The sequence below is a fragment of the Ursus maritimus genome, unplaced genomic scaffold, assembly GCF_017311325.1.
Source record: "Ursus maritimus isolate PB19 unplaced genomic scaffold, ASM1731132v1 scaffold_5, whole genome shotgun sequence".
Classification (NCBI taxonomy): domain Eukaryota; kingdom Metazoa; phylum Chordata; class Mammalia; order Carnivora; family Ursidae; genus Ursus; species Ursus maritimus.
Window position 1 is genome coordinate 62,586,722 of NW_024426663.1, and position 20,671 is coordinate 62,607,392.

The following is a 20,671-nucleotide window of genomic DNA, read 5'->3' on the forward strand; positions in this document are numbered from 1 at the left end:
AGGAAGGTTTCTCTTCCAGGGGTAAATGGGGTCACATGTGGAATGTATCAGCACCAGATTTCAGAAGAGTGCCATACAGCTTACAAGCAGCAGCCGCCAGGATGTTCTCAAATCGAGCAAGACACTAGAGAGTACTTACCTTCTTCATAGCAATAAACATGGGGAGTTAAAAAAAAAAAAAAAAAACCATGTCCTACTTATAGTTGGAAAACTGGATTAAACAATCAACATTTTCTGTAAGAATTATTTTTTGGATCCAAACTCTTTCACCGCCTTATAATATTTCAAATACATTTGGGTGGTTTTAACAACACCTTTCCTGGAGAAATAAGAGGTACTTCATAATGACAGTTAACAACAAAACAGTTAAATCTCAAGTGCAAGAATCAAGTGTATTACGAGCATGTGCAAGTGTTTGGTACTTTCTGGATTTTCCTGGCGGCTGCCAGAATACATCTAATGAATAAATATTTCTCAGGCTGTTTGCTTTTCCTAAAAGATTCTTCAGGGAATAACACACATCTTCAAGAAGAACCTTACTTCTCTTTGGCTCTCTCTATTGGCAAGTGGAGACACAGAACCTAGATCCAAATACATTTGATTAGGCCTTTTCCTTAGCCAAAGTATGAGGTAGGTGAAATGAGCCTTCAGTTCTCCTTAGGCATCCTTCCTTTAGATCCCTCCACCATGCTCTAGATGCCTGGCGGCTTGTACCCTGCCTCTTTCTGTTTATAAGTTTAGTTTCAGCCTCTCCATTTTCTTTCACCATCCTTTGTGCACCCTCACCCCCAAACCATCAGTTCTTACTTCTCACTGCTATCCCTGGAGGTAACCTGCATGATAAATAATCGGAAAATCAAGTAATCTCCTCCCTCTCCTGCTCCTGGCCATCACCTCCAGCCCAGCCTACCCTGTGCCTCTGTAAAGCCAGTCTTTCTGCCTGGAAACTCTGGCTGTCGACCACCTCCTAATCATCCTTCACAGGCCATTGCTGATAACTCGCCACTCACAGAACCTTTATGCATTTTCCCAAGTAAGTATGGTTTCCCCCTCCTTTGAAATCTTAGAGTGATTTGTTTATACTCTCATCTTTCTATCCTTTGTTTGATGATGTATTTCATACTTTTCTTTTACAAGCCCTACACTAGATGATGAAAAGGGGCAGCCCTTTTGGATGCTTCCTTCCCCATGAGTCATGTCTGAAGACCCTCATGAAATCCTTTGCTCAATAAATAATGATGGCTCTTCTCTTTTCCAAAGCCTTAGGAAGGGCTCTACTCTGGTTGGAAATTGATAATCCAATTAAATTTGATTAAAAAAATGGCTTAGGGCTGTTTTCCAAGCTCAGCGAAAAACAGATTCAATTCCAAAAATGTTTATGACAAACTCTGTATTCTCTTCTGGTAGCTTATAATACACAGGCTCACACTGAAGGCTCTGAGAAGTTCTGCTTTGCTAAATCTAGCATTGTCCGAATTGATCTGATCACATAACACCCACTTTATTGTTTTCCTTTTAACTCTTCAAAAAATTTACCTCAGTGTAACTGGACAAATATTGGCTCAGGGTTTTTATTTCTTTATTGTCATTAGTAACTTCAATCTAGAGTGACAATGGTCATAAATAAATATAAAGAGTTGTAATTGCAGGGAAATCTGGAGGAAATGTGCATACCTGGGGTTCCCCAACCCATAGCATGCAGGTAATCATTTGGTATTTTTCTTTATAACAAATTTTTATGAAAGTATTACTTTCTCTTGGATTTGGACCCAGCTTTACTGTTTTTTGAAACATGAGAATTACAAAAATAGACTTAAATATGGTTCACTAGGCAAAACTGTCTACATACTAATTAACCTTATTTTCTTCTTTTCCTCTCCTCATTCTCTCTCTCCTGTTTTTTCCTCTTTCCTCCCTACTTCCCTTCCTCGATCCCCTGCCCCCCCCAGCTTGTATCGATAACCAAATGAAATATCTGTAAGTATTTCCAGCTGAAAATCCTATATACAATGTCCGGATGAGCAGTTGGAGTTCATCAAAGTATTTGAGAGTTTGGAAATTACTTGGCTAGTTTTGACTATGAAGAAAGCCTGTGATGAGCTTATAAATCATTTTTTATCTATTATCCTCAACACTGGTGAACAAAGCCGGTGATCAGGATAACCGAGTGCACAGAAATTGGAATCAGAGTGGCATCCAATGAAGTTGTGTTCTTGGGCAAGTTACTGAATCTCTCTAAACCTGTTTCCTCACCTATCATGTGAGGATAACAGTAGCACCTTATAAGGTTGCTGTGAGGTTTTACAGGTAGCGTGGTTAACATAATGGTTAGCCTATATTAAGGGCTTAACAAGGGTTCATTGTGATTTTGAGGGGATAAGAATGTATATTTTTATTTCAGTTGTCTCATACAAAGAAAACTGAAAAAAAAAAAAAGAATTTAAGTCATACAGCCATCTTTAATTAAAAAGCAAACTGCATTTCCCAGAATCTCCTTATTTGTGTGATTCTGTGTGAGAACTGGACAAAAGAGGAGCTTCATGGAGATTTGGACAGAAACATGGAAACAGCACCCATTAATCTGAAAGTCTTTTTGCAGTCAGGTGCAGTGAAAGATAGAGGCATAGGTGCCTGGTGGGTTCCAGACTGCCTTTGCTCTCTTGAGTTCCGTGTCCATTTCGCCTTTCCAACTGTCAGTCCTGTTGACCAACAGCAAACTCAGATCTACTACCAGGAGTTTGGCCATGTACCTGCAAAGCAGGAAGCTACACAGAGGCAACAGCATCCCATAGACCTCTTAACAGATTATCCCTTCTTACCTGGCTGCTCTGATGGGCTGGTGACCCCTCCGATTCTCTAACTCTGCTTGTGAACCTTCACTTCCCCAGTTCCTCCTGAAGTTGTGTGAATTCAAATCCAGTTACTGGTAAACCTGGGTTTGAAATTCACAGTTTAAGGTCTAAGCTGGGAACCAGAAAGCTTCCACGACTATCTTAAAATGAAACCTTTAAACTGTAGTGCTGATGTTTCAGCATCTGTCATGTCTTCTAAATCCATATCCAGATTCAAATCCTAGAAGATCCAAGGGGGCCAGTGTGACATGTGAGGTGTTATGCATGCAAAGGATGCAAGACTTCACCAAGTCATATTAACTGAAACCCAAAGTATACATATGGGAATATTTCTTAGTGGTTTCGTATTAAGGCAGAAGAAATACAAAACTGTATTAGCCTGTGTGTTTCTGATATGGATTCACTAAGAGGAGATTCTGGATTCAAAGTGTTATTTCATGTGACTAGGAGAAACTATAACATTGTGCCTGAAAACTAGACCCAGTGGTGGTCCACACTGAATAAAATGGAGATGCCAAAACTTCCACATTACGATGTAGTCTGTAGGAAGGTATACAAACATTGAGGGAGATTGGTTTTAATATGATAGATGTTCACCCACCTGTTCAATGTGACCCCTAAGAGGCTCCAGAGGGCATTCCCTTCACCGAGGCTTTGCACTCCCTTCACGTCAGCAAAGGCTGTGTTGGAATCCTTAAAAATAATTTCATAGTGGCATTTCTTTGAAAGTCTGGAATAAGGAAATGTTGCCACAGAACTGGGCTTCTTAAATTTAATGAGGATGATGGAATTCCATAAGGGCAGGAACCAAAGTGCTGCATTTCACCATCAGAGACCATATGGGAATGGTTACCGGAAAGGGCAGCAGAACCCAAGGGGTAAAGGGAATGGTTTGACCTGCAAAGATTTTGGCTAATTGATCATGGAGTCCCTAGGATTGAAATTGATGGGCATTCTACCGAAGTCTTACTTGATTTAAGTATTAAATCTCTAGACTTTGTGAAAAGAGGTCTGATTTGGATCACCACATCAGGATATTGCATGCCTTTGATCAATTTCCATAAGAGAACACGTTCACTGACTCAGACTGCTTGAATGAAGGGGAGGGTGGATCATTTTAAGGAAGGATCCCGCTACACTGTCCAATTTTACACTGTAAAATTTACCTTCAAGTTTTCCCTGATGGGCACAGTGTACTTACTGGAGGAAGGGAAAAAATCAGACTTTTTGATGATTACTGAATCTCATCTGATACTATTTCTGGTGATCCTAAATTCCTATTGTAGGAAAGTCAGAGCAAAAGCTTATGGAAGTCAGATAATTTAATCACATTTTGACTTAAATCTGTCTCATAAGGAACCCAAGAGTCTGTGAACCCCCCCCCGCCCCCATTGTTATTTTCCTAATAAGGCATATTTGGAATAGGAAGGCATATTTGGAATAGAAATACTTAGAAACTGGGAGAACCCTTGCTTACCTTGTTGGTTCCATGATCTGTAGAATGAGGGTTTTTAAGATGATAATGGCACTGCAAGCCCCTAGAACTGCCTCTACACACCAACATTGGAAACAAAACCAATATTGCATTTTTGGAGGGATTCAAATTACGTCTATCACGAAGGATTTGAAGGACACAAAAATGTTAAGCCCCTACCCCCCAACACTAGTGCCAGACAGAATATTTAAAAAAAGAAAGAAAGAAAGAAAGAAAGAAAGAAAGAAAGAAAGAAAGAAAGAAAGAAAGAAAGAAAGTAAGTCAGTCATGGCACTATTCTTTGAGGCCATCCTCTTCAGGGTGATGGGGAACATGGTAATACCAGAAATTTACATGAGCAGGACAGGACAGCAAGTCCTTTTATTTGCTGTACTGAGTCGCCTGTATAGAAACAATGTTGTATGGAAGGCCATAATAATGATATGAGGTATTTGGTAGGTTCATAGAAGAAATTTTGGCAGAAACTCTGGAGGCTGGAAAGGCAAATCCCCATTCAGGTAAGTGGTTCTTTCTGTGAGAACAAGCGGCTGCCTATTTTGTGATCTGAGTAAGCATACTGCAGTCAAGGGGGTGGGCAGGTCCTTCCACAGAATGGTGCCATAGCAGAAAATGGTACCTTGTCTACTATTGTGAGATTGAGCTCTCAGTAGTGACTGTAGCTAGACTGGTCCTGGTGAGTGGAGACTCAGGTTGCTGAACCCATGCATAATCTCCATTCCTGCCACCACTGTCTCTTTGTTCCTGGGCCCATTGGTAAACGACAAGGGTGGCTGAGGAAAGAGAATGACCCATGTATGTAGACCTTGCTGTCTTCTCCACTTGATGATTGAGACCTCTCTCGTGAAGGTGCTCTTTGGTGGGAGGCCAAATGGAATATACAAGAAGGTCTATCCACATACCTTTTCCTCAGAACTCCCTTGTCACTAACTTTTAAATCACATTCCTTCCAAGTCCTTGCCAATGCAGCTAAACCACCTTGATCGCAGTGGGATAAAATCAGATCACTTCTATCACAAAACAAGCAGTCATTGGTTCTCATAGAAATAGCCACTTACGCTGAACATGGATTTGCCTTCCCAGCCTGTAAAGTTTTTGCCACAATACCATCCATTAATTTACCAAATGCCTCATTTCTTGCTATGGTATTCCAGAAGATATTTGTTTCTGGTCAGGGAACCCACGTTACAGCAAATACAAGGTGGCACAGGCCTCACGTTCATGTAAATCTCTGGTATCACCATGCTCTCCCATCATCCTGTAGCAGATGGCCTAACAGAAAGACACAATGTCTTCTTTTTTTCTTTAATATTCAGTTCTAGCACCAGTTGGGTGAAAACATTCTGAAGATATTGTATATGGTCTGATTCATCCACCAATACATGGTGATATTTCTACCTAGATTCATGGATTTAGGAATCAAGGGATGTAATTGAGAATGTCTCCTCTTACTAAATAATTTTTACCTCTCTCAAGGCCCTACTCTCTTACTTAAGATGTGCTGATATGGGTGAATTTTATATCTCAGCAATTAAATGAAAGGATATACATAAGTAAGGGGCCATCTAGAAACCAAATGCCCCCCATATTAAAATGAAGGTAAAACACACGAAAGAGGGAAGCATCATAAACTGCACAGATGCTGAGGTTTTACTCTACTTACGATCTATCACATGAGCCTGCACACTTTGAGGGCAAAAGACAGAAGACCCCTGGATTAGAGACAAAGGACTTTATTACTCACAGCAAGAGCAGTAGCAGAGAATCAGTATGTTCTTGCACCGGTTTCCTGAGCCCCAGTTGCCCCCGAGTGACACGAAGAGAGGCATGCAATATCTGCACATGCAGTGGCTTATATCACAGGAGAGGGATCCCCATTTTAGGGCCAGAAACCTATTTATAATGAGAAGTCAGCATGTCTGCCCTTTGCTGCACCATCTCGATCTCCCAAGGCTGCTCGTTACGCAAGCTTTCCTTAGAAGACGCTCCCGAGCAAAAGCAGACCGTGCCCAGATGTGTAGAGACATGAGAGACCTATGAAGAACAGCCTCCCAACAGGAAGCTTCACATATTTTATTGAAAAAAAAATCTAAGAAATCATGTGAATCATGTACAATATTTTCTCACAAGAAAACATTTAAGCTGGTTTTTTAACGTTTCACAGAATTGTAAAACTTTTTCGTTTTCAAAAGGAAAAAACACAATGAAACTACCACAGTATTATAAGTGTTTTTGTTTCTTTTCTTGTTTCTAGGGAAAAAGCTGAAAAAATATTTGGTAAATTTTCTCCTTATGATTTGTGAGGCTAAGTACTATACTCTTTTATAAATCTGCTAAAAAGATACAAGGAAATGGGTGGATCACTGCTTTCTTTGTTCAAAATATTTTAAAAAGCTAAAATCTAATGACAACATGTTAAAATAATACCTATTTTTGTAGGATGTTACCATTTCTATAATGGTTTCTCTACACTATATCAACAGTGCAACGGTGATTCAGTGTAAATCATTACAGTGTTTCATTGTTACAATACTTGTGTTCAAGTACATGTTCACGAACATGATCAAAGTCTCTATTTTGACTTTTCTTTTCCGTTACTAAAATAAGCTTATAATTACAGTAGAATTTTTCCTATGGATCTCTCTAAATCTGAACCAAAGTCATAATACATTCTCTAAAAACCTGTTCAACACTATGAGGTTTGTCATGTTTACACATTTCCTGTAGATTACAGAAAACGGGCTAATTCTGCGTCAGGACACCAAAAACCAAAAATGATTTCTCTCCATATAGAACTAAACTATCACACTAAGTTAGTATACATCCTGGATAACTCAATGGTATTGGCAGGGAGAGAATAGCACCTTAGAGACAGCCCTATCTTTAAAAAAAACTTTTTTTTAGAGCCTAATGATCTCGGTTTTTTTTTTTTCTTTCCCTTTTTATTTTGTTTCTGGAAACTGGATCCAACTTATTCACATAAAATTATTTATGAAGCCATATAGTATAAATCGAAATGTTTGTATATCCAAAACAAACACCATACTGGATGTTTGGCAGGCACAAAAATAAATTAATGTGATTAAATTATATGTAATCTGATAATATTTGGTCTGAAAAACATGCTAGTGTGTGTGTTTATAAATAATGTAATTGCAAAGAGCTGTGAGCCAGCCAGCCTGCTTGAGGTCAGCTCTTCTGCTGCAGCTTTTGGGCATAGAAGTCCCTGCACGTCTCACAGCAACGCTGGTACCATCGCATGTCCTGACATAGGTTCTTCTCACGTATCACCCGGCAGTACACAGGCCACTGATCTCCCAGGCACTTGAAAGTCAGCGCGGCTGTGAAGCAGAGATTAGGGAACTCAATACATGTAGGTATCCTAGGTTTCAGGAGTAGAAACAAACAGCCATCACTGAAGTGGGAGGATTTTGAACTTTTACTTGGACTCATTTATACTGCATTCTGGAACTTAAAAGAGATAAACACGCACACACACACATCCTATAATAAGGAAGAAAATGAATGAATAATAGTCTTACTTAGGAGCTCTTTCAGACTCATTAAAGCTAAGTTTTCCCAAATTCAGTGAGTTGTAATACAAATGGCTTTTAAGGTTCCATTTTATGGCTTTCATTTAAGCTTCTTTGGATTTTCAGTTGAGAAGATTAAAAAGGAAAAATGACTACGCTCATTCCATCCACTTTTATGGGGTACAAATGAATAAGTGTGGTTATGGATGAAAGAGCAAAACAAGTATGTTTGTGCTTATTTCACTTTCCATATTTCTTAGCAGACATCTCTAGGCGGGCTACCTGGAGATCTTGATTTCACGCATCTTTAAAATCAAAGCTGAACATCAAAAGTGACCGAAATTTACAGTAATAAAGTATGTGGAATCTTTCTTTTGCCACCATTCTAAGACGACTCATTATTTTACTTTTTAAAACCTCAGGTTTTCCACTGTGCTTGTGTGTTTGGGCATATACCTTCAAGAAATAATAGATAGAGAAAATGCAATTTTAATTAAAATTTTCTTTTAATCCATTATTTTCTGCCACGTGATACTTCAAGAAGGACTTGAACTAGAGAAAGGGATTATGTTGTTTTGAATACAGGCATTTAGGGCATCTGCTCTAGGATTGCTTAACTTTTTGTCTTAACTATTCTTAATTCTTCTTGAACTGATTATTTCCTAGAAATGTTAATTATGTGGCTTGAAAAAGAGAATTTTTGTATTTCTGTGAAGAACCAGACTTTTCCATTTGATTGAATCCTATGCTTAAAAAATATCTAAGACAATTAAACTCCTTTCATTTTGGCAATATTGTTCTGTGTGATTAAACTGTTACCCCGTGGAGTACACACACAGATTAAAAGTAAAGGTGTTAAGCATAAACTAACCCAAGGACAGTCAGGTAGCAGTGCTGTTAAAAGCCACTAATTGCCAAAGAAATAAAAGCTAAATCATTTATGACATTTTTTTAGGCCAGTGCAGGCTCTATTTACTTAAAGTACATAAGCTACTTCTTGATGATAGATTAGATGGAATAACACAAATTGAGAGTATATATGGAACCATTTATAACATAAGGAACAATATGTTACTAGCATTTATTTGTATTTAATATTATGTCCTTAAGGATTCAAAAACTGTTACCTCTTTCTCGGTGGTTTAGATCCAGGCACGCATTCTTCTTGAAAGCCATTTTTACTCTATGTCTCTCCAAAGGATAATTTATACCCAGGATCAAAAGAAAGGCTATTAACAATGGAGAGATCTAAGATATATACCACAACCTCACCTTTCCAGAGACATTACCTTCATCGACAGTGCTGCCATGAAATTGGTCAGAACCCAAAATATGGTTACATCCTGCGACCCTTAATAAGATGACCTTGTGACGTATGGCACCCGTATTTCCGGGGCTCTGAGTAGATAGCTTCAGGAATCCGAAGTGTTTCGTCTTTAGGATTTTTTTTTACCTCCTGACCATTTGTACTCAACTAACTGGTTTAGTCAGAACCAAACTAACTGGTGTAGATTAAGAACTAAGCTTTACGTTAATATACAAAACAGAAGAAGCCATGAGCATTTCCATGTTTCTCAAAACCATCCCCTTTTTGGTCCGCTTACCCAGCCTGGGTGATGTTATGGTATTTACATTAATCTTCTCATTGCAGGGTTGAAGGTGGCATGGCCTGTATGCTGCAGGTTTTTCGGAAGAAAAACATTCATTTCCATGTCTTCCTGTGATCTTATGCATGCACTGGATAACGCGGGACTGCATGCCTTTGCCACAGGTGACTGAGCACTGCAGAGATACAAGGGTGTTAAAATGCCTTGTTGCTCTTTCCTTTTTCTAGGATTGTGAGCCATCTTTCCCATCCCTCCCTTAGAATTTAACATGAGTCACAACATCCAGAGTTGATGCAAAACGTGGGTCAGAAATGTCGATACACATAACTTGGGCACGCTGCTGTTCAGAACCTCTGGCTGACCATTTATAACCTAAGAAACTATGTAAATCAGTAATAAAATAAAGTCACTATAGACACATGATGACTAAAAATACATAATTTTAGCAGATAAATATTCTAGCAGATAATGGCTAAATAGTGCCTTTCATAAAATTTGAAAGCACTTAAGAGAAAAAGATGTTAGTTGCATTCCTTATGCAAGTTAAGTTTTGTAACAATCTGGGAATAACCTGGAAATGAAAATAGTATTCAGGAAATAATGGAAGTTCTATAATTCATTTAACTAAAACAGAATCTTTTCTGCCTTTGAAACTAACAGCATAAGTTTTATCACAAAATTAAATAGTCTAAAACATTTTTTAATAAAAAAATAAATAAGAATAAAAAATAGTCTAATAGCCTTAGGATCTAATTTTCATTAGCATACTTTAGTAATAAAAAAATCAGGCTCTTACTAGTAATAATCTTCTTTGTAAAATACATTTTGGTAAAAAATTTATTGCATATAGGTGAAAAATGAACAGATATTTGGAATGAAACAATTGCAAAGTACCTTCTAACTAGCTCTTACTTTATTATTGAAGATACTAAACAATTGGATAGTTCCTCAAATCTTGTCACTATGATTAAAGACAGGGACACCTAGATGGTTCAGTTGGTTAAGTGTCTGCCTTTGGCTCAGGTCATGATCCCAGAGTCCTGGGATCGAGTCCTGCATCGAGCTCCTTGATCAGCAGGGAGCCTACTTCTCCCTCTGCCTCTGCTTCTCCCTGCTTGTGTGCTCGCCCTCTTTCTTTGACAAATAAGTAAATAAAATCTTAAAAAAAGAAAGAAGACAGACAGAGGTTAAAAGAAAAAAAAAAAAAAACCAAAATAAGTATGGCCTTGAAATGAGGAGACTGGGCTCTAATATTGTCTCTTGCACCTAATTTATCTGGGACTGATTTTTCCTTTTTGTTAAGCAAGGCATTGCAGTAGATTATAACTATACTTTCAGGTCTAAATTACTACCAAAGTAAAAATTCCCAATCACTGGTTATTAAAAGTTACTGTAATCTGGCATTTTTTAAGTAGTCAAGCTTTATAACAGGAAACTTCATCCTCTAATATTCAGTGTGCCAGCCAACAATGATATGACACAGGTTCTGTCAAGATTATAGTTTGATTAAATGTCTCATAATATCCAATCATTTATTGAATTCTCAAGTATTTATTGATCACCCACTATGTTCAGGATCCCATGCAGAAAATAAAGACGGCAACAACTGTTAATATGATGGAGTTGGTACTTCCATCAGTAAATTTTATTAACAAAACACTAAGACATGAAACAGCTGGTCAGATTATGAAACACTGCGGAAGTTGGGCAATTTCATCCACTTTTAACCAAGTGTTTAATATATTTTTTAATTTATTTGTTTTTAATTTTTCCCAATTGTTTAGTAATTTAAATAACGAGATGCCCTAGAGAACGACAGTTTGCCGCTTGAGGATCAAAGGAAACTGATACCACTACCTCCAGAAGCTTCTAATTCGAAGCTACGATACTAACACTAGTTAGCACTTACTTAGTATTTATGATATGTCAGGCTCTGTGTTAGGTCATAATTATTTTGGTATCTCACATGAAGCCCATGAGTACTAGTTTTATCCCTTTTACACAGATAAGGTAGAGGCTCAAATAAGTGAAACAAATAGCCCAAAACTTTACCGTTAAGAAGTAGTGGAATTGGAATTTGAACTCACATATACTAAATTCAGAGATCGGACGCTTAAGCTTACTCGATAGTACAACATTGCTAATACTCCTGTTTATGTGAATAGTCAGAAATCTTTTCTTGCCCCTCTCCTGCCAAATGGACCTCTAAGCCTCATATCTTACTATTAACTTAAACATTAATGAATTAGAAGGGCTTTTTTGCTTCGTTTTGCTATAACCCAGGTTATAAGGAAGGAGAAAAACTTTTTTGCCTTAAAGACAATTCACATGCATGATTTGTCTTGGGATAGGGTAAGCATATCATTTCTCACCCAAATCAGGCACTTGTGAAAAAAGTGGTTGAAATAATTATTCCTATACCATAGGCATACATTGGACAGTGATGGGTAATCTGGGACATACAGTCACCTCACCTACAGACATTTTACTGGTAGAGCTATGTATTAGAAGAGAAACACAAATGAATACACACAGGAAATAGCTATTGTATTTCAAGCATTATCTAATATGCTTTTACACAGAATATCTTGGTTAAACTTTGTCATAATCTTCATAACTTTAAAAATGAAAAGGGTGAGATTCATAGAGATTATTTCTTTCATTCATTCATTCATTCATTCATTCATTCATTCATTCATTCATTCAATATTTACTGAAAGTCCACAATGTGCCAAACACTGTTCTGGATATTGGGATTTGACAGTACATAAAATAGACAAAAACACAGGCCCCCAAGGAGTTTACATTCTAATAGGAGGGAGCAGGAAAATAAAGATTTAAATTTCATTGTACATTAGATATGGACAGGCGCGATGAAAAACTAAAGCTGGGAAGGAGAGCTTGGGAAAGTCTGGGGTGGGGGGCTTTGTAATTCAAATGGGATGATCAGAGAAGGAGTCATGGAGAGGGTGACAAAGACTTGTTCCACAAAAAGGAGAGACAAACATCAAATGCAAGTCTTTTGATTCCAAATATGATGGTCTTTCCACTGTGTTTCTATAGATCTCAGATTAATTTCAATGGCTTTTTCGTTGTCTCTCCTTCCCTTTCCCCCTTTTTCCCACCTTTCTTCCTTCCCTCCCTCAGTCTTTTTATCTAAGACATTTTAAATCTTGCTCTTCACAGAAGTACCAAGTAAATTTAAAATGTATTTGAAACAAGGCAGCACTCTAGACTTCCACTAAAGGCCAAAATGCTAAAATGTCAACATTAATTTGCCAGCAACTGGTAAAGAAACACAAGGTGTACCTGATAACTTGCCATTGATATTTCTTTAACAAGGAATGTTCCCTGACTACAGTATTTTAAATAGAGAGACTTGTATTGTCTGACAAAAATTCAACAGTTAATCTTGCCCGGAAGGGCCTTTGAAACAAAGCACCTCATGAATCAATTCCATCAACTAGAGGCCTTTAATTCTGAACAGGAAACGTAATCTTAATGACCCAGATTTACCACAGTAAAAAGGAAACCGTAAGCTTTAGAACAAACTTAAACAGTTCAGAAAATTGCTTACATGATTTTGGAGTTAATTTTGACCAAGATAACAAGGTACAAGGAGAACTGGTGTTGTTAATCCCTCTTTCCCACCAAAAAATGAGCCCCAAAGTCTCTGGAAGTGATATTTGTTTTACTGACTTAGTGATATTCCTCATTTCAGTCTACCTGAGAAAATTATGACCTTCTCTGCACTTGGGAACACATGAGCCATATCTTCAGATAATATCACCATAGATTTCTCTTTTAATGGAATAAATCTTTCCTGGCCCTGGGACATTAACAGCAACTACTAACACTGGATTAATTTATGTCTACACTCTACCCTACATATCAAACACTAAACATGACCAGGGAAACTTTCTCAATAATTCACAGATTGGACTATTAAAATAATTAGGGAAATCGTTTAGTAAATGAGAACATGAATACAAATCTTGGCAAATCAAGAGGCTTTATCCTCTTTTAAAACGAGATACACATTTACAGAACCTTATAACCATTTCTCTTACCTGAAATTTTATTTTCTTTCTGTCATTCTTATGCCAGGTAATAAGAGCTGAACGACTTTATTCTACCTGAGAAAATTTCATTTGAACTAACCGGAAGAAAAATATCTGGAAAAGCAAGAGATGTACAAGTTGGGGGAAGTGTATAGTGGATGTTTCCTTGGCTCATATATTTTTCTAAAAATGGCCAAGGATGATCTGATGTTAGATACAGATATAAGTCTTGGAAAGTTATACGTACTGAGTTAGATGATAGCCCTGCAGTGGACAGGATTTGCCAGCTTGGTTTCACAAACTTATGAATTGGCCTCAATGCAAACAAATGAAGAGAACAAGAAAAAACGTAGGAAAAACAAACACACTGAAAAATTTCTTAACAAACTCTTAGCTATGCGGCCTTATCATAGAAAGAAATGAACTCTGAACGGCTACGAAGTCCATCTCACGGGCAGGCCAAGGTGTGAAATCCTTCCTTTCATCACAAAAGATGGATGGGTGTTAAGGCATTGCCCATCATGTGAACTGCAGGGAGAAACTGTCCATGCACATTTCACTCCTGACATAATATTACTTATGGCATTATTAGACAGTGTTGCTCAGGTCTTGGTTATTACTTTGAAAAACATGTAAACACCTTAGAGAAGGTGTTAAAGAAAATGTGTATCTTGAGATAATTTATTGATGCCTTATAATATTATTTGTTTTCAAGTCTAATTTTGAAAGATCGAAGATAATTAGGTCTGAATTAGTGCAATGGTATAAATAAGTTTTTGATGCATCAAATACTACATAGAAGATATGAGCTTACTCTGCGGCTAAATTTTCATTACTTTATATAGAAATACTCTTTTTATGATAGTTTTAAATATGTTTATCAAGAATCTGCATCTTTTAAATATAATCTACATGTATTGTTCCCCAAAGTTTCTATGAATATCATTATGCTGAGTGACACAGATTTACTAAATAGTAGTGAATGACAGCAAACGCGCTCCGTAATACACTTACACAAGTAAAACACGCTTAATTCAAAGAAAAAGAGCTACATAGGCAGCACGAAATAGCCATATAAAAATTTATGAAGTGTCAAAATGACAGAGGAGAATGATTTTCAGACGTTCTCAAGGTTCATAGGTCCTTGTCCATCACACTACTTGAATCTACTTTTGCAAAGTAATAGAATTATCCTTCTGTCAATTGGAAAATTCATGAATCATGTAGGAGTTTCCATAATGGCTCATGGTAAAATCTACCAAGTGTTGTGTCTCTGTTAAATTCATCAAAAAGGGGCGCCTGGGTGGCTCAGGTGGTTAAATATCTGCCTTTGGCTCAGGGTCATGATCCCAGGGTCCTGGGCTCGAGCCCCACATCGGGCTCCCTGCCCAGCGGGGAGCCTGCTTCTCCCTCTCCCTCTACTGCTCCCCCTGCTTGTGCTCTCTCACTCTATCTGTAAAATACATAAATAAATAAAAATCTTTAAATAAATAAATACACAAAGAAATAAATTAATCAAAGAACATTGTTTTCTTCTTGCCCAAGAACTGGCCTATACTTCTAGAAAACGTATTTTCACTTAAGAACCCTTTAGAAATGGCATATCCACAAATATCTCTTAACTACTCACCTATGTAGAGAGGAGACTCTCATTCTTTGCACTGATCTCTGATTCTTCTAGTGCTTCTGTGCTTGATAGGTTCTGAGGTCAAATATATCTATTCTGCATATGTGATTCTGAACATGGAGCTCAAAACCACTTCCACATCTAGTCTTAGGTATGGGGATTCTGTAGTAAAGTGCCAAACTTTAAAATTATTGGTTAAATGGTAGTTTCTTACCTCTCCTTTCAGGGTGTCAGAATAGTCACAGAAACACTGTTATTTTTACCCTGGATATTTGGGTGACTTGGATTTGGCAACAAACTGGGACAGTGTGGTATAAATTAATTTGTAGACTCCAGTTAAGTAATCAACTAGTTTGCCAGTGAGTTTATAGAACTATTAATTTGTGCATTTTATACTATAAAACGCTTCAAGCTGTAAGTGCTGTCAAATGTCCTCTGAGACATCACACCAAAGAGGTGGAAAACCAAACAGTAAAAATACTACTGTAAGATATTTATTTGCAGTGTTGTTGGCTACCAAACATCACTAACTGGTTTGCTTTTGAGTTCCTTAGGCAAACAAATTTTAGTACATTTAGGGGTTAAAAATAATAATTCTCACACTTGGCCAGCACGGAGATTACCCGAGATTCCTTCCTTCTCGACTGTGCCAAAGATATATATTTTGGAGAGAATGTGTATTCTCTAGGCCAACAGCTAAGGAAGGCTCTGTAATGCTTTACTCATTTCCAGCTGGCCTCTGTAAGAAATAGGAATTCCTAAATTAAGAGAAAATTGTCACTGGCACACAGAGTTCAAAAAAATTTTTGAAACCAATATAATAGACAATCTTACAGATCCTGATATAATCTCTAACGATCAGTGCCAATCTATAACAAGGTTAACAGCACTGACTTGCATAATTTGTCTTTGGGAATACGTGGATTATTCCAGAGTGGTTTAACAAGAGTGAAGTAGCATTCGCAGTGGAGAGTGGACCTCATAAGGGAAGTAAATGATGACTTCTACTGGAAATTATTAGCACAGCATTCCTATTCATTTATGTATATGTTTGGCAGTTCCATCTTTCAGCTTTTCAATAAAGCGAGTGTGAAACAAGCATACGAAGGAACAAAAGTTAGGTTTGTTTTTTAAGATGTGCTGTTTACTTTGGTCAGTGTTTCAGCGTCTTTTTAAAGCCGTTCATCTGCCTTATTTAACACATGGGTATTTGGAGTTGACTCTATTCCTAGAGGTCAGACATTTGAGGATTTTTTTGCATATGTGTTTAATTAATACATCATTTGGTTCTACAGTTCAAACTATTCTCTTTAATGAAAATGTCTGCATATCGTTATAGCCAATCACGGAAATGTGTGTGGCACAATCACGCAGAATGCTTATGAGTGATTAGCAGAGAAGGGAATATGTGATGAAAGGGCCGTCAAATTAACCCCCCAGATCATTTTTTATATCAAAGTACACATTGATCACCACAATCATGGAAGGAAAAAAAAAGATGTTTTGCATTAAGAAGCAATTAATAAACACCAAGTCTTGAGCACATTTGCAATTCTGCCAGCCCTCAGCCTATGAATCACACGGTGTTCGAGAGGTGAAAAAAGACTATCGAGACATTTCTATTTTATCTCTATCATTCCGATGAAACATCTTCCCACCAGAGAGAACTGTTTGGAATGATGGTGATTGAATTTCCTTTTCAAATAAAATACTTTCCAGGTCTAGTCCAACAATTCTGTGTCCAAAATGGATCAGATCCCTCTGTGGCCATGTGAGAGAAATGTGTATGTTTTGTTTTGTTTGTTTTAATAAAGTCTTGGTTTAAAATAGCACAGACAGCACTACGTAGTTACCTTTAAGTTATGCCAACCTGAAATAAACCAAGGACATGCCAGGTCACAGAGAAGATTCTTAAGTGTGCTTTGCTTCCATCCACTGCTTTCTTTCCAGGTTAGGTAACTGCCATCTAACCTGATGGCACCTATTTCAGCCAAATGGATTCAAGAGAATGCAGAAGTCCACCAGCTACCTCCAAGCTCAATGTTAAGCACTTTTTTTGGGCTTAAGCAACATGTTATTCAAACAAGGATAGATTTACCTTTTTAAAAAAAAAAAATCACATTTTTAAGTAGTTTGACTTACCATACCGAAAAAGGTCAAGGGAGTCATATATTTACATAAAAGTATACTGATTAATTTTCCCAAAGAAAAATAAGCTGGCTAGTAATTCTTTTGTAGTAAAATATATGCAACATTGTAGTTCTTACAGAATTAGAGTCAGAAGATAAAATGGATCAGAAGAAAAGAAATGCAAATGTGTAGATGTATCCTACATTTTTTGCTTACTTGATGAAAAACTTTAGTGATCATTTATTCAATAAACATCACTAAATGTAATGCAATGTTCTGGTCACTCAGAGAGATTTGTGAGAAGTGTAAAAGTGGTTAAAATATTCTTAATTTTTAAAAAAAGATTTATTTATTTATTTGAAAGAGAGAGAGAGCAAGCATGGGGAGAGGCAGAGGGAGAGAGAATTTTAAGCAGACTCTGTGCTGAGCGTGGAGCCCAACGTGGGGCTCGATGCCAGGACCCTAAAATCACGATCTGAGTCGAAATTAAGAGTTGGGCATGTAATCAACTGAGCTATCCAGGTGCCCCAAGATATTCTTAATCAGAAAGCAGCAATATAAGGCAGTAAATAATTAATTGAGAAGAAGTAACATAATCATTAAGTGCAAACAAATTCTGTCATTTATTGTGGAAGTCTTTGAAAAATCAGACACTTCAGATGGTCCTCGAAGGACTCAAGTGCTGGAGAAAGCACATTCTAGGCGGAGAGATATGAGCGAAGACACAGAGAATATACAAGTACAAACTGCTCAGGCTTCAGCTTAGAGGAGATACCCAAGTAATGAGAATAATGAGACATTCTCAATATGTAAGTTAGGACCAGAATATAGAAAGCTTTGAATGACAGCATGAGTATCTGCTGGTTGACATTCTAGCCAAAGACAATTCTCTGGAAGTACTTAGCCTAAAGGATAGAGTGATGAAGTCATCCCTGTGAGTGGATGGGTCTGAAATAGGAGTATGCTGGTAAGGAAGCACATTAGAAACTGTTACTCTAATCCTGGGGAACAAAAATAAAAAAGACTGCATTATTATATTGGAAGCAAAAAACAACTGAAGCAAAGCCCTACTTGTATGAAGAAGAAGAGCCAAGGGTAGTTTCCAGCCTGGGGAGCTGGGAAGATGATATTGACATTTTTCAAGAAAAAGGAAATTGGGAGTGGGGTATGGTTTGAGGAAATAAAATGAGGAATTTTGTTTTAAATATACAAAATTTGAGGAACTCTTGGCATGCTGATGGCAGAGTCCGAGGGCAACTGAAGTTCGGGCTGAGAATAAAGAAAGACACAGCCCGCCCCTCACTCAACTCCCTCCAGCTACACTCCCTTTTCTAGCTACACTCCCTCCTTGGGCACACTTAGACTTGAAAAATTTAAACACCGTCTAAATGTGGATGATTCCAAAATTTATATTTCCATCCCATTTCTCTTCTCTGATCTACTCGATGCCAGTATTTAAGTCTTTACAGGCAAATGAAACACAGTTCAAAAGGGAAGTGAAAATCTTTCCCCTCCAATTGGACTCTTCTCTTAGGCTTTCCTATTTCCTATCACAGAAGCATCTGTACAAATTGTTCAGACCAGAAAGCCAACCTGGGAGTCCTTCTTAATACCTTAATACCTTCCTTTTCCTCATCTCCCTCACAAATAACCAACCCCAGTTCTGTTCATTTTAACGTCAAAACAATTTCTCCTCATCTCTACTTAACACTACTCTACGAACAATCAGGATTTATCTGGTTACTATGTATCTGACACTATGCTAAGAACTTTCCATGAATTATTTGACTTGGATTCATTAACTCATCTGAACAGAAGATGCAGAATTCAAACCCAAGCCTGTGGGACTCCATACAAGATGTATGACGCTATCATACCTCTTACAGACCCCAATCTTCTCCCCTCCCTAGAAATTCTGTAATAGTCTCTTAGCATCTTTCTATATCCATGACATCAGTCATTTTTGATCTGGTAGCCTGAAAATATTTAAATATTAGGAAAGTATGAGTTTCCTTCAATTTCAGACAGAAAACGTTAACTTGTTTACAAAATTAAAAGTAACATATGAATATGGTAGAATTCTAAGCACAGGCCTTTTTCTCCAATGTATTTACAATAAACTATTCTTTGTATATCTGTGCAGAAAAAATTTTAAAAAAGATTTCACTTATTTATTTGAGAGAGAGAGAAGGAGCATGCAAGCTGGGGAAGGACCAGAGAGGGACAGAGAGAGATAAACATACTCTGCACCAAGCATAGAGCCCAACGTGGGGCTCGATCCCAGGACCCTGAGATCACGACCTGAGTCGGATGCTTAACCGACTGAGCCACTCAGGAACCCCCAAATTTTTAATATGTATAAAAATAATATATGTAAACAACTTTAGTTCATACTATATAACTCTTCTGCATAATATTTGTTCACTTAATAGTAGGTCTTTGAGAAACTTTCCCATCATTATGTATTTATAAATATATTTTTATAAAAACTACAGTATTTCTCTGTTTGAATATGGTATTATGATGTATATAATTAATTAATGGACATATGGGTCATTCCCAAATTTTTGTTGTGCCAAAGAAGGCTGCAATGAGCATCTTCATAAATACGGTTAGCAGATTAGGTAAGAATGTCTATAAGGAAAATCTTTGGCAATGGAGTTGTTGAGTCAAAGAATGTGTGCATTTCAAAATGAGATACCATTTTTCTCACCTATCAAATTTGTTAAAAAATTGTGATTATGGGGCGCCTGGGTGGCGAAGTCGTTAAGCGTCTGCCTTCGGCTCAGGGTGTGATCCCAGTGTTCTGGGATCAAGCCCCACATCAGGCTCCTCCACTGGGAGCCTGCTTCTTCCTCTCCCACTCCCCCTGCTTGTGTTCCCTCTCTCGCTGGCTGTCTCTCTCTCTCTGTGTCAAATAAATAAATAAAATCTTAAAAAAAAAAAAACTGTGATTACACCCAATCTTAGTAGTATGGGGAAACAGATATATGAAGGTACCTGGGCAGAAATAAGTAGAGTTTGCTCCCCATAGATGGAGCTTTCTGGTTGCCCCATGGCAATCCCTTGTTGCCTTTCTGAGCCCTGAAGTCGTGTGTGTGTGTGTGTGTGTGTATGTATGTGTGTGGGTGTGTGTGTTTATATCTAAACATGTTTTATTATAGTTTTATTATCCTATATGGACTTGTACATATTCTGTATATAGTATATAAAGTTACAGGTTTATATTTTTCTAATCCAATCAATTTGTGTTTTGTCTCTAAAGTAGATCCTTCATTTTAAGTAGCTCAAAATACTCTTTTTTGGACTAGGCAACCGTTCGGACCATTGCATCACTGACACTGGATTACTACTTTTACTTGCACAGAG

At 37.5% G+C, this 20,671-nt stretch overlaps 1 protein-coding gene across 1 annotated transcript in view; it reads right to left on the reverse strand.

Annotated features, from left to right (window-relative positions):
- Nucleotides 1–6,381: 6,381 nt before the first annotated feature.
- ADAMTS19 (ADAM metallopeptidase with thrombospondin type 1 motif 19) overlaps nucleotides 6,382–20,671 on the reverse strand; it is a 222,990-nt gene continuing 208,700 nt past the window's right edge. The window contains exons 22-23 of the mRNA XM_040622512.1: nucleotides 9,482–9,659; nucleotides 6,382–7,685 (exon numbers count right to left, since the gene is read on the reverse strand). Of these exons, the coding sequence (XP_040478446.1) occupies nucleotides 7,534–7,685; nucleotides 9,482–9,659 (330 nt within the window). The 3' untranslated portion in view covers nucleotides 6,382–7,533. The remainder of the gene's footprint in view (nucleotides 7,686–9,481; nucleotides 9,660–20,671) is intronic.